The 14,874-nt window shown below is 42.4% G+C and overlaps 1 protein-coding gene across 2 annotated transcripts in view; it reads right to left on the bottom strand.

The window, feature by feature from the left end:
- Positions 1-14,874, bottom strand: part of LOC108714687 (kelch domain-containing protein 8B) — a 122,332-nt gene that overhangs the window by 40,500 nt on the left and 66,958 nt on the right. For both annotated transcript variants that reach the window (XM_041590864.1, XM_041590865.1), the window contains exon 3: positions 1,701-1,865. In XM_041590864.1, the coding sequence (XP_041446798.1) occupies positions 1,701-1,865 (165 nt within the window). The remainder of the gene's footprint in view (positions 1-1,700; positions 1,866-14,874) is intronic.

Genomic DNA, 14,874 nt, shown 5'->3' with positions numbered 1-14,874 from the left:
GCAATCTATGCCCTGGAGAGGGGTTTGTTCCCATAGGCCAGAGGTAGACTGAGTAGATTCCATCCATAGTTTATATAAAGGGAGGGAGCATGTGACTCTTCATTTTTGGACTCCACTTGGTGCCGGGGTGGATATGTTGGGAAGCTTCAAGCATGAGGACCAAGTAAGAAGACTTGAGCCCTAAAGAAAGTCAACCCCTTGGTGGAGTCAGGGAACAGGGACCCTGTGAATAAAGTGTAAAAAGTGGATAGCATTTCTGTCTAGCACGCTCTAGGACAGGGATCCCCAACTTTTTTTTACCCGTTCTTTTTACAATATTCAGATGTAAAAAGAGTTGGGAAGCAACACAAGCATGAAAAATGTTCCTGGGTGGTGCAAAATAAGGGCTGTGATTGGCCATTTGGTAGCCTCTGTCGACTGGCAGCCTACAGGAGGCTCTGTTTGGCACTACACCTGATTTTTATTAGGGATGCACAGAATCCACAATTTTGGATTCGGCCGAACCCCCGAATCCTTCGCGGAAGATTCGGCTGAATACCGAACCGAATCCTAATTTGCATATGCAAATTAGGGGTTGGAAGGGGAAAACATTTTTTACTTCCTTGTTTTGTGACAAAAAGTCACGCGATTTCCCTCCCCGCCCCTAATTTGCATATGCAAATTAAAATTCGGTTCGGCCGGGCAGAAGGATTCGGCCGAATCCGAATCCTGCTGAAAAAGGCCGAATCCTGCCCGAATTCCAAACCGAATCCTGGATTCGGTGCATCCCTAATTTTTATGCACCCAATAATTGCCTGGAATTCAAAAATAAGCACCTGCTTGAAGGCCACTGGGAGCAACATCCAAGGAGTTGGTGAGCAACATGTTACTCATGAACCACTTTTTGGGGATCACTGCTCTAGGAATTAGTCGAGGAGTTAGTTAGAGTAGTGTGCAAGAGCATCATCAGTTCCACGCAGAAGTGGTTTGGAAATACTTTCTCCTGGGCTATCCCTTGCCTAAAGTGATGGGACACTCAGCTGGAGAGGAACTCAGGCTATATTTAAATCCCAGAGAAGCTTCCACTGGAGGAGATAAAGACCAGTCCTTTGTAATTTATATACTGAATGTTGCCTCATCATATGTAGTACTCAAGGCAGTGCCTACTGCTACCTGTTAATAAACCCATTTGATAATTAACAACAACTGGCACCCTTGCCTCTCAATTGCAGCTGGGAAGACTCAGATGGGTGACCTCCAATTCAAACCTTTCACTTGCCCAATGTGTCGGACATTATAGGACTCTATTTAAGGCTTAATTTTGGAGACAGCTGATGTAAAATCTGGTCCTGTCTTATCACTTCTGGAGAAAATGAGAATGAGACATAAAGAGGAACAGTGAAACTAACAATCACTAACATTGCTCTGAGTCATTGATTTTGCTGATAAAACGAGCTGTCTCAGTTCTTCGTGAAAGATAACAGCATGGATCTCTGACTGCAGTTCCTTCTAACCAGCTCATTCCTTTGTACCATGCTGTTTCTCCCTGATCAGTAGCATACTGTATGTGAGTTGGCTGCACCAGATCAAAAATATAAGGGAGTAAAATAATTAAAGGTGATAGGGATAAGAAAAAAACTGTCAGTTGATTCTAATACCAGCTTATTTTTAACATTTTTTTCTCTTTGTGCGTCCTATTCTTCCATGATGTGGTAACTTACCCAAGACATAGATTTTATTCTCACTCAAGAAGGTGGAGGCCCCATAGCGCGGCGTAGGCATCGAAGGGAGCTGCAGCCATATGTCTTTTGCTGGTTCATAGACTCTAACCAAAGCCTGAGGGGACGTGTCGGCAGCCATTCCTCCGAGTGCATAAATCTTCCCTTCTGCAAGTGAGCAAAGCATACGGATAAACAGAATCTGACAGTTGCTTAAAATAGGCATCAACTACCTTGGTGGACACGCACTAATGAACTTCTTTACTAAACAACAAAGACTATACCTTATAAGAAATAAGAGTTTATCCTTTATTCAGTTGTGTAGACAAGCGTTATGTGGGTATAGATGAAGCTTTCTGTGACCACAGGGGACCTGCTTGATTTGTAGAGCATTTTTGTTTTATTGATGCCTATGATTTGTACAAGACTACCAATATGGCTGCCGCTGCTCCAATAAAAGTATGAATTTGCCCATTTTTAAAATGAGCTATGCCATTGAACGTTTTATTGAAGTCAGTCATTACAAAAAATAAGAAAACACAATGGTGAAAGGCAGTAGTGAAATCCTATGATTGTCCTGAGGCTGAACATACATGGTGAGATTGGTTGGTTGATGATGATGGTTGATCTATAAATTTTTTAAAGCCATCTGCATTGGGCCAGCTTGGTCCGAACTGCACAGATGAGATTAATCAACAAGGAGTTGGTGGTCAGCAAGAATAAGGTGGCAAAGTGAATTATAGGAAGGGATTGGACTAGATATTTTCTGGCATCCCAATGTTAATATGGATATGTGTTCCAGAGGCAGGTAGGCCCCAGGCACAGCTGAAGTTGGGGTAGGTGCCATTTGAGTACAGATTACCCAGTGCAGTTAAAGATTTCAGTTTTGCTTTAGGTACCAGGTAGTTAGTTCTAGATTGCTGAAGAGTTGGCTTCTCTTGTTCATACCATGATATTGATGCACTATGCACTATACTGATATGTCTGTTTGTTGATAAAGAGACATTATATGGTATCTGTCAAGGGAAAACATCAAAGGGACAAATATCAGTTAATAGTGCTGCTCCAGCAGAATTCTGCACTGAAATCCATTTTGTCAAAAGAGAAAACAGATTTTTTTTTATATTAAATTTTAAAATCTGACCTGGGGCTAGACATGATGTTAGTTTTCCAGGTGCCCTCAGTCATGTGACTTGTGCTCTTATAAATTTCTGTCACTCTTTACTGCTGCGCTGCAAGTTGGAGTGATGTCATCTCCCTCCCTTTCATCCCCTAGCAGCCTAATGTGTGAGAATCTTACCCTGGTGGTCTAGTGGGGGGACGGCAGGGACGCCTGCCGCCCCCTCGACGGGGACGCTGCACCGATCTACATCCTTTGCAGGCGCCTGGTAAGTTAGGGCAGGCGCCTCTTCCTGGATTTTATGCGCATGCGCGCTGACGTGATGACGTCAGCGCGCAGTGGCGCGAAATTCAAACAGTGTTTAAAGGGATCTCTAGTTTTATACTGTGCCCGTGATAGGATTGTTATCCTGGTGCTTTGCAGCCTTGTGCTTTTGTTCCTGAACCTTGATCTTGTTTGCTATTCCGTGTTTGACCCTGCCTGTATACTGACTACTCTAAATTCTGAATATTGACCCAGCCTGAACTTTGACCACTCTTTGCCTGATCCCTTCTGCCTGATTGATTCCCGGTTTTGACCCAGCCTGTCTGACGATCCGCTTGCCTTGACCTTTGTACTGTGACCTTAAGTCCAGGTGGCACCCAAGTAAGCTGAGGGCCCCTCCCGAAGCCCAACGGTGGTCACACTACTGGTGAAGCCGAGCCGAGACCAGGGTGCTTGGCATTTGTTCTGGTATCGGGTGCCGGCCGCGACACCTAACAACAGAACAATGGGAAGGTAACCAGATAGCAGCTCCCTAACACAAGATAACAACTGCCTGGTAGAACTAAGAACAACACTCAATAGTAAAAACCCATGTCCCACTGAGACACATTCAGTTACATTGAGTAGGAGAAACAACAGCCTGCCAGAAAGCATTTCTCTCCTAAAGTGCTGGCTCTTTCTGAAAGCACAAATGACCTGAGATGCACCTGCACACCAATATTACAGCTAAAAAAATACTCATGTAGGTTCAGGAATAAAAATGTATATGGTAGAGTGATTTATTTACAGTGTAAACAGTGTAATTTAGAAATAAAAACTAGACCATAAAAATCATGACAGTATCCCTTTAAGAACCACTATCACCCAGTAAGTATGTACTGTTGGAGTTAGGTATGCACCAAACTGTCCAACACATATGTTACTGTATGCAATGGTCCAGGCCTGCCCAGAGTGCAAAAGGGTCTGCTCTAGCTAATGTTAGCTTCATGTGAATTTGTAGGCCCCCTGTCTCCAGTAGAATTACATGAATATTAGCCCCCCCCCCAAATTAAAGCTAGATCAAAGCATTCATTGCTGTACATGCAAAATACAGGATCAGAAAATGATGTTTATGTATAACTACATGATTTGCATGTTTACCAAAACTTCAAGAAAAATGAGGAGCATTTCAATTTTGCTTACAAAATGCGGAGAAGACAAGTCATTGTTGTTTCCTGCTTGTAATTAAAGCGCTGAGTATGAAAAGCAATAGCGAAATCAGCTTGGCTGAACTATCTTATTTAGATTTAATTACTAAAATCATGCAAGCACAAGTAATTAGCATTTACTGCTCTTCCACTCGGTGTTCTATCTACGGAACACGTCAATAGATCCAGGAACAAACTGACAGGCTTTTACATCAGCCTCATCCAAAAATACCCGATGCACTTGACTTCCTCGCACTCCAGTTAACATTTGAGCTCTTCAGTTGCCTTTAATACTGTATGAGCTAAACCTGAACATGGATATTATTTGGGCCTTCATTTTTTTTAGAGTCCATTTAATGCCTTAAATAATTTATAGAGGAAGGAGGAACAAACAAGAGTTTGGGATCTTAAATTTATCAAGACATAATGCAAAAAAAAATTAGCATAGAAACCCTAATGCACAATACAGATAACAGTGTAACACAATTAATTATGATCTCACATTCTGACTTAAAAGGCAGCAATTAATGCAGTAAAATGGCTGAAAAATACTGGGTGGTAGAAGAAGGCTGTGAGTGGCAGAAAGAAAAGCTGTGGCTGATACTGTCATTTTGTTGCACTGATTACAGGTATGGGATCTGTTATCCAGAATACTTGAGACCTGAGGCTTTCCTGATAACAGATCTTTCCATAATTTGGATCTTTATACCTTAAAGGGCACCTATAACAGCCAAAATCAAACACATATTAACAATCTGACCAGTACAATCTAAACACATTTAATCAAACTACATATATAGTTTTTTGAAAAAACTGCAGGTTTAAAAAAAATCCCTTACTTTGTCAAATGGGTTCTTTCACTGAGGGAGGCCATACTGTGACTATAACAGAGACTCTAATATGCAAATTTCAGGAGCATGCTCAGATTGTAACACTGCTTTGAGTATTCTATCCAGAATGCCTTGTTTAAGTAAACTCCTCCACTAGAAGTATCAGGAGATTTCCCTATCTTGTCCCCTGCTGGTAAAGTCATTATGCAAATGAAGGGCACACAGTAACTTCCAGCAGGTGGCAGCACTACTGAACAGCAGCTAACACACAGGTTTGGCTGATTTGAAAATAGCTTAGAAGGGTTGATAAGTAAGCAAGGAATTTCAACTGAGCATGTGCGAGATTTCAGAGCTACAGTTGGCTGGGAAGATATAGGTAGGAGGAGCCAGTGAAATCCAAGATGGCTGCCTCAGCTAGAACTGCAGTGGAGATAGTGGAGATCTTGCAGAAGGAATAGTGAGCTGATCATTTACATTATACAAACAATTTTACTGTTTAAAAAATCGGATTTCTTGAACTTTCACATAGTGTATTTACTTAGTAAATAATTTTGGTCATGATTGGTGCCCTTTAAGTCTACTAGAAAATCATTTAAAATGAAATAAACCCAATAGACTGGTTTTTCCTCCAATAAGGATTAATTATATAGGGATCAAGAACAAGGTTCTGTTTCATTATTTGGATAAAATGGATTCTATGGGAGCCTTCCCGTAATCCGGAGCTTTCTGGATAACGGGTTTCCAGATAATGGATCCCATAACTGTATTACCAAATTCTACATTCTATAGAAGCTTGACAAATTTTTTCTTTCAAATTTTCCAGATAGTTTTTGATTGATAAATCTCAGAAACTGTAAGGTAAAACCTCAAGTAGAATATTCTACAGAAAGATAAATATACATTTAAAAAGAAGTCCAGAAAAAGTCAACAAGGGTGACTTAAGTCACTTTAGGGCAGAGATAGACAAGAATATTCGGGGAAATGTAATCATCCGGTGACAAATCGTCTCTTCTTCGAGTGCCTCCCTGCTGGCTAGAATGTAAATCGCCGGCGGAAAGGCACTTGGAGCAATTTGTTTTCTCAAAGTTGTAACAAGGAAACTTCGTGTGAATTCAGAAAATGAAGCGCTCCAAATGCAATGCAGGGAGGCAGTTTGGGGAGATTAGTCGCCCGAAGAAGAGGCGATTTGTCGCTGGGCAACTAATCTCCCTGACTCTCCACATGTGTCTCTGCCCTTACAACATTCTAATGTAGCAAGCAGAAGAGAGATGGCATAAGAGTTGAAATAGCAGAATTCAGCTGGCAGAAGATGGATGGGACCAAACAACATGGCATAGAGATAGAGAACAGAAAACTGATAAGGAATTTTTTTACAAATAGGGTGATAAATACAAAGAATAGCCTTCCAGACCAAGCTGTAGGGACAATATCAGTCCAAAGTTAGAACTTCAAACTAAAACGAGAAAAATTGATCAAGAACAGATTAGATGGGCTTAATGGATCTTTTGTGTCCTCAAATGATTTATATCTCTGTATTTAGACTTCTAAAGTTGATTGTTCCATGTGCCATTTGGCTGTGGTTGAGTTTAGTGTGTTGCCCTCGATCAGCTGATCCATGAGCCAACAATTGAATCGCATGGGATAGCTGAACTGTGCTGGATAAGATTAAAGCACCAAAATTAGTCTTGGAAACAACAGACTTTAGCTGGCAAAAGATCAGGGGAGCTGCTTCCATGAGATGAGCTGTTTGGGAAACACATTGAAACGAATAGGCGTCAAAATTCTTTTTACGTGCGACAATTTGTTACGAGTGCCACAATTTTTCTCGCTACAAATGCATTAAAGTCAATGGGCGTTTTTTCTTATGGGCATTTTTTTGTATGGCGAATTGCCGCAGTTTTGAGAAATAATTTGCACATGGGACATGCAGAATTTCATCGCAAAGCAATGGCTGGCGAAAAAAATTCACTCATCACTATTGACGGCAGCAGCCAGGGTGGCAGATGCCCACAAAAAGCACATGCTCTGTGGTCTGGGCTGCTTAGGGATCGTCATAAATTATCAAAACAGCACAAGTCAAATAATATCTGCCAGAAGCCAATACAGCAAGACTGATTAATAATCAGAATATACAGACTGCACTGGGTCCTGTGTTGTCATGTAATCTAATGTGGATTTTATAGTTTTTGTATTGTTTAATACAAACTTTCTCCAACTCTGCAGAACCAGTGGGTGCAGCAAAATAATCCTCCAAATAGAATCCCAGTTTATCTGTTTAAATCTGACTCCATGATCTTTGTCCCTGCAGCTGGAGTTGGAAACAGTAAAGGGTGTCACGATCGCCGCCCGGAGCATTTCCAGGAGCTCCGGGCGGCATGTCCTCCCCTGCCGGCGTCGCTCCCAAAATGGCGGCGCCCATGGCCGCCACGTGGGTAGCGGCGCTGGCGCGATGACGTCAGCGTGTCGACGTCGGCGCAAGGACGCCGATGACGTCACTATGGCGCCAAATTCAAATATAAAAACCCTACAAAGACGCCAGAATGGCGTCCAAGTATAGGATTCATTACAGTGTGTTTCCTGGGTTTCCTGTCTGCTAATTTGTGACCAAATCTTGTTCCCGTTTGTTGCCTGACCTCTTGCCTGGACTTTGGACTTTGCTTATTATTCTGCCTGCCCTTGAACTCTTGCCTGGACTCTGATAAATCTTCTGGTTAACCCCTTTTGGACACCGCGACCTTGATTCCCTTGTGGGCTTCCTCCTTGATCCTGACAACCTCCCTGGTGGGAGCATCCGGGCTCCCTGACAAAGGGGATGTAAAGGCAAAAATAAAATCCAATACAAATCTCTACACAGTCGCCGACTGCTCTACAGGGAAACAAACAAAGCTGCTTGAGTTCTGCATGGCTGGGAAGTAAGGCGGGGGCTCCCCCTGCTGTTCATAAGTATGATTGTTTCCCTGCAGAGCAGTTAGGGACCGTCTGACAATTCCTATCCACAGCAGTAAATGAAGAGTCAATTTCACTGCATACAGTCAGGTTTCTTATAAAATATACACTTATTAATTAAAGTATATTGGAGATAGGTTTATTTTTCATTAAAGAAAGTAAAAATGGGATTTTATTTTTTTGCCTTTACATGCCCTTTAAGTACAAATTAGATGGGCTAATCTTCTCTTATGTACTGGAAATCTATATTTCTATGTTTAGACTTTTAAAGCTTCTTGTACCATGTGCCATTTGGCTGTGGGGGAGCATAGTGTATTGATCTTATCAACTGCTCCATAAGCCAAACAATTGCTTCACATGGGTTATCTGAACTGTGCTTCTCTGAGCATAATTTTCAGAAGGGCAAACTGTCCTCAGCTCTTTTGTGATCCTGTTGCTTATTATATTGTGAATAAACTATCCCCTCTTGTAAAATATAAGAATATTCTAAGTTACAGTGGAGTTTCATGACCATGAGCATGAGGCTGAAGGCAGAGTATTTTTATACAGGTCATGGAACTCTGAGGTGACTAATATCCTCAGATTTTGCAACAGGGGCTACTTTATTTATTATAATACACAAGTTTCAGTGAGTCATGTGACAGAAATGAAATCACTAAGCTCCAATTATAACCAATGACATCACTAAGCACCGTTTAGAAGGAAATAATTTACACGATACTGATGGCTCTTGTGTATTATATAAAAAAACAATATATTTTTTTATTCAGGTTTTCAGATGTTGATGTTCAGATGAAAAAACATCAAGAACATTCAAATGAAAATATTTGGCTAAAACCAAGGCAAGCTACTATAGAAGTCAATCGGAGGTGTGTTTTCAGCATTCAAGATATGCGGTTTGTCGAGTTTTATTCTTAAGCATTCGTATTAAAATGAATGGAACAGCAAGGTTTTTGCTGCAATCAAGATGATTAAGGGCTCTTACTCACTGGCGTTTTGACCTGCGCTCCCCTGCGTTCCGTTTTTTGGCGTTCAGCCGCAGGGGAGCGCAGGAATAGACGCAAGTCATTATTTCAAATGGGGCTGTACTCACTCAGGCGCGTGTAGGCGCCGAACGCAGGTTCAGACGCAACATGCTGCATTTTTCCTGCGTTCGGCGCCTACACGCGCCTGAGTGAGTACAGCCCCATTTGAAATAATGACTTGCGTCTATTCCTGCGCTCCCCTGCGGCTGAACGCCAAAAAACGGAACGCAGGGGAGCGCAGGTCAAAACGCCAGTGAGTAAGAGCCCTTAATGTGTTTTTCCCGCTTTTAGTGCTGCATTTTAGTAAATATGCTAGTACAGGTATGGGACCTGTTATCCAGAATGGGGTTTTCCGGTTAACAGATCTTTCCATAATTTGGACCTGTGTACCTTAAATCTACAGTTTTGCTTCCAATGAGGATTAATTGTATTTTATATATTAGGATTATTATTTGGATAAAATGGAGTTTGTGGGAGACACAGATTCTGAGCTTTCTGAATAATGGGTTTCCAGATAACGATGAAAAAGATGAAACAAACATTTTTTTTGCATTTGAGTTTTTTTTAAATTTATTTTATAATATGTCTCATGTTTCTTTTTTTACTTCTCTTATTTCCACTAAAGTTCTAACTAAGGTACATTCAATGCCTGCATTTTTATGTCCCAGGTGCATTATTTTGCATTAATGTCCCATTTCTCTAGTTTTATTCCTGTAATTAACTGTTCTTTTCTGTTTTTTCCCCCTATGGCTTTTCTTATTATTTCTTTTTTAATTGAGTCGGCACAAATTGTTTATTAAAAGCAGAACTTGGTACATTTAAAATAAGTCAACGACGAGAGAGCATAAGAATTCAGTTAGTGTGTCAGAAGCCACAGGTGAATTATAATGTAACAACCATATAACAATTAGGGCTCTAACTGACGAGCGGTTGAAGCTGCGCTCCCCTGCATTCTGTTTTTCTGCGTTCAGCCGCAGGGGAGCGCAGGAATAGACGCATTTAGCTTTTTTCAATGGGGCTGTACTCACACAGGTGCGTGTAGGCGCCGAACGCAGGAAAAATGCAGCATGTTGCTTCTCAACCTGCGTTCTGCGCCTACATGCGCCTGTGTGAGTACAGCCCCATTGAAAAAAGCTAAATGCGTCTATTCCTGCGCTCCCCTGCGGCTGAACGCTGAAAAACGGAACGCAGGGGAGCGCAGCTACAACCGCTTGTCAGTAACAGCCCTTAAGGCCCTCAGTGGCTACAAGCAATGTTGCCAATGCATCAGCTCCAGATAACCAGTTCAGCTCATGAATACATTAAGTATGTTAAAATATAACCTTTAATTTACTTAAAACATATGCTGCCCTATAACAAACGATTCACTACACACAGCCTTTGTGAGTAGTGTTGGACAATGTCCATAAAAAACACACAATTAAAAACACATAGGGGCAAATTCACTAAGCGCCGAAGCGCCGAGCGCTAGCGTCAATTCGCTAGCGTTGGGCATTTTCGTCACTTCGCAAATTCACTAACGAACGCTGGCGTAGATTCGCTAGTGTTACTTCGCACCCTTACGCCTGGCGAATTTTTCGCTACGGACGCAACTACGCAAATTCATTAACGCGCGCAGTGTACTGAACGCTACCTTTTACGCTAGACTTCCTTCGCCACCTCAGACCAGGCGAAGCGCAATAGAGTAGATAGGGATTACTTCAAAAAAAGTTACAATTTTTTCTAAGTCCCAAAAAACGCTGGCGTGTTTTCTATATTATGGGTGATAGGCTGAAAAAGATCAAAAATTTTTTTGGGGCTCCCCTCCTTCCCCCCTACATTTCCTGACTCATGGCAACTTAACTATACAGTGGGCACATGTGTAGGGCAAAAAAAAAAATTATTTGATGTTTTGAAGGTTTCCCAGGCATTTGTAGTGATTCTACGTATTCCTCCATTTAAATTTGAATTTGGCGCCGTATGCAAATTAACCTTCGCTAGCGTAACTTCGATTCACTTAGCGAATCAACGCTAGCGCAACTTCGCAACCTTACGCTACCCCTGTGCGCAACTACGAATCTTAGTGAATTTGCCCCATGGAGTGGACAGGTGGTGTGAACAGCTAGCCACAATTAAGTTGTTAAAAAGTAGCTAGAGAGTAACATTGATTACAAGAGGGTGTTGGACTATAACTCCCAGCCACATGTTCAGTGGTAGTATCTAAACTTATGCCCCCTTTAAGTGATTTAAATTAAAGGTTATATTTTAACATATTTAATGTGTTCATGAGCTGAACTGGTTATCTAGAGGTCAAGCTGAAGCTGATGCATTGGCAACAGAGGGCCTTAAAAGTTAAATGGTTGCTACATTTAAAATAAGGTAATAAATACGAAATCGCAGGCGTCACGTCGGTTGCAACGGAAATAAGTAAGTAATGCCAGAGTCGGAACGTGTCGCATTGTTGATGTGACGCGACACGACTGCTGGGTGCAGACGCAGCGTGCAGCGTCTGCATCCGACAGACGTGTCGCGTCGCATCAACGCTGCAACACAAGTAGTTTGAATTACTTATCTTATTTCCGTCATTTGACGCCTGCGATTTTGCGCAGCGCATCGGATCGTGGCTGAATCGGCCTGCCCTTAAACACATTTTTTAATTAAAGTTTTAAGACTCCGTACAACAAACACAGAATCCCAAATAACAATGTATAGCATGGTATGAAAGTACATAGAAAAGTCTATAACCCAAAGGGATTTCAGAGGCTGGGTTATGACTAGGATATAAGGGGGTGCACCCAACCAAAAACTTAAATTTACTGTATGAGCGGCTATCACATCAGGCCCAGACTGACAATGTGTGGATGTAAGATGCCATACACCAGGGGTCCCCAACCTTTTTTGGCTCAGGGACCGGTGTAAAGGAAAATATTTTTTGCAAGGACCAGGGCTGGGGTCGGGAGGGGTCAGGAGGGGGTCATAGTGGCCGGGAGGGGTCAGGAGGGGGTCGGGGGATGCAGCGGCAACTGCATGTCCAATTGGGGAGCGCCGGTGTTAATTGAGGGCAAGACTCGGCAGCCCAGTTCAGGACTGTCCACAGCCAGGTTCTGGGCACGCCTGTGACAGTCAGGAATTTATTAGTAAAGCTCATGGTGATCTGGGAGCCTTGGTGGCCTCCTTTACTATAGCATTAAAGGAGAAGGGAGAGCTACAGAGGCATTTTATTGCTCTAGAAGCTCTCTGTTTGTTTAGGATAGCAGCTGTCATATTAGCTTGGTGTGATATCACTTCCTGACTGAGTCTCTCCCTGATCACTTATAGCTCTGGGCTCAGATTACAGCAGAGAAAGGAGGGGGAAGCAGAGCAAACTGAGCATGCTCACGCCCGGGGCAAGGAGGTTTATGCTGAAAACAGGAAGTCTGATACAGAAGCCCATGTGTACACAATAGAAGGAAAGAAATGCTGTGTTTCTTTTGACAGAGGACTCAGAGCAGCATTACTTTGGGGGTTTACTGGTGTATTTATATAGACCTTTCTGATAAGGCTTACTTAATTTTAACCTTTCCTTCTCCGTTAAAGCAGGAAACAAAAAGGAGTTGTCCCGATTCTTTGGCCATGCAGTCCGCAGGTAACCTGGCTGGGTACCCAGCAAAGATGCAGGCTTGATACCTCCCACCCATCCTTGTGGTTCTTCAAGTTTTACATTTTTTTGGGGAAGATTTGGTACCGGAGTGATGTTACTTCTGGGCAAATGTGACATCGCTTCTGGTTTTGCGTGTCCCCCGGGTTGCAAGGTTCGTTGGCCTATTGCTGGTTGGGTAGCAGGAACATGTGGGTCAAATTGCGGGTTGCGGGTAGGGTACGGGTTTCAAAAAATGGACCCCCGCAGGACTCTAATCTCTGATCTGCCAAGCTCTTCAACCCCAAACCTGGCGCATTACCTTTTCTCCACTGGCTTTTTTCTTCCCTAAATGTTGCCATTTTGCTTAAAGGAGAAGGAAAGGCTTCTTGCACTTGATTGTATGACTTACCTGAAACCCCAGGCTGCTGCTCCTATCAGCAGAAAACTGCACCGGCCTGGGGTTATACCAGTGAGCACCACGGAGCGATCCTCTTCCGTCTTCTTCTTTCGTAGAATTTCCCAGGGCGTAGTTGAACGAAATAGCCGACTTTTTAAAGTTCGGCTTTTCTTTCTTATGGGCATGTGCAGCCGCACAAAGGAAAGAGGAAGAGGATCACTCCGTGGTGCTCACTGGTATAACCCCAGGCCGGTGCAGTTTTCTGCTGATAGGAGCACCAGCCCGGGGTTTCAGGTAAGTCAATACAAGCACTTGGGGAGGTGTCTAACATTTGGCACCCCAGAGTGCACAAAGTCTTTCCTTCTCCTTTAAGAGATGGGATAATTGGTAGCTCAAACTCACGTGAGCCTACAGCTTTCTTTTAAACAGAGGAGAAACAGACACCATGCTTCTCTTGCTTTAAGAAGACATAACTGTATTAACACTTCTGCATTAGCAGACTAAGAACATTTCACATGTCAGTATTAGTTTAGTATGGGATCTGTATGAGAGCACACACATATTAATATGTTAATACATATCTTAACACTAAAGAAAGAAAAGTGTGCCACAGTCCTAAAGCTATTTGATTCTACATAGTTTATCCTTAATCTGGTATTCAAATGGGAGCCTTACAGCCTAACTGAGACTTGAAAGTTTGCCCCCATGCCCACACAGCAGCTTATTTACATAAATTGCAGTTTTGTGAAACACCAGTGCAGGGTAATGGCACATTTTTAAAAAGAGCACAAATTCCTTCTGATGTTACTTTCCTTTTTAAAAGGGAGAACCTTCTGGCCGCTGTGACGCAGAAACTTAACTCCGTCGCTGTTTCCCAGGACCTCTTGTCCTTTTATCTTGCTAATAAAGTAACGCTTTTCAGATCGAACGCAATTAAAAGGCGTTTTAGGTTTAGATGAGATCCCGCTGGGGTTTGCTCATTTTGCTCATTTGCAGTGACAGGCCGCTGGACTATAGCGAGATATCGATTTCCAGCAATGGCTTTATGATTGGCCCCTCATTTATTAAACGATCTGCTGGCAAATATGTCGATCTTCAGACTAATTAAGTGTAAATCTTTTATTCCGCTGTCAATGATTTTGATGCTTTTTTTGAACCTGTGGGAAATATGCAGAATATGAGCCTTTATCCTCCGCTCAGATCTCACGGAAATCTTGTCAAGCTGATATGAAAGGGAAGCACTAATTAGAAATGATTTTCCAGTCCCAGCTCAGGTGAAAAGCACAATGCATTTTATATGGTGGGGTCCTTTTAAAGGAGAACTAAAGCCTAACTAAAGAAGCAGGTAGAAATGTTGTACTTTATGTTTTGTGCTTCTGTACCAGCCCAAGGCATCCACAGCCCTTTAGCAGTAAAGATCTGTGTCTCCAAAGATGCCCCAGTAGCTCCCCATCTTCTTTTTTGCTGATTCACTGCACATGCTCTGTGCTGCTGTCACTTACTGAGCTTAGGGACCCACTCACAATATACAGTACACATAGAATAGAAATGTCACAATATAAGGCTGATTAGTAATTAATACAGATAATTACTACATGGCAGCACAGAAACCAGTGCAATCAGCATCAGAATTTAATAATCAGCCCTGTAGCATCAGCTTATATTACAGGGGAAGCTCATTTTCTGCTGGATAATTAGTGACGAGCCCTAAGCTTAGCTTCTCAACAGCTGCTCAGAGCCCACTGAGCATGTGAGTGTCACAGACACTTTCCAAGATGGTGACCCCCTGTGACAAGTTTGAAGTCCTGGA

Source organism: Xenopus laevis, chromosome 4L (assembly GCF_017654675.1).
Source record: "Xenopus laevis strain J_2021 chromosome 4L, Xenopus_laevis_v10.1, whole genome shotgun sequence".
Classification (NCBI taxonomy): Eukaryota; Metazoa; Chordata; class Amphibia; order Anura; family Pipidae; genus Xenopus; species Xenopus laevis.
This window is presented reverse-complemented; position numbering and strand designations above follow the sequence as displayed.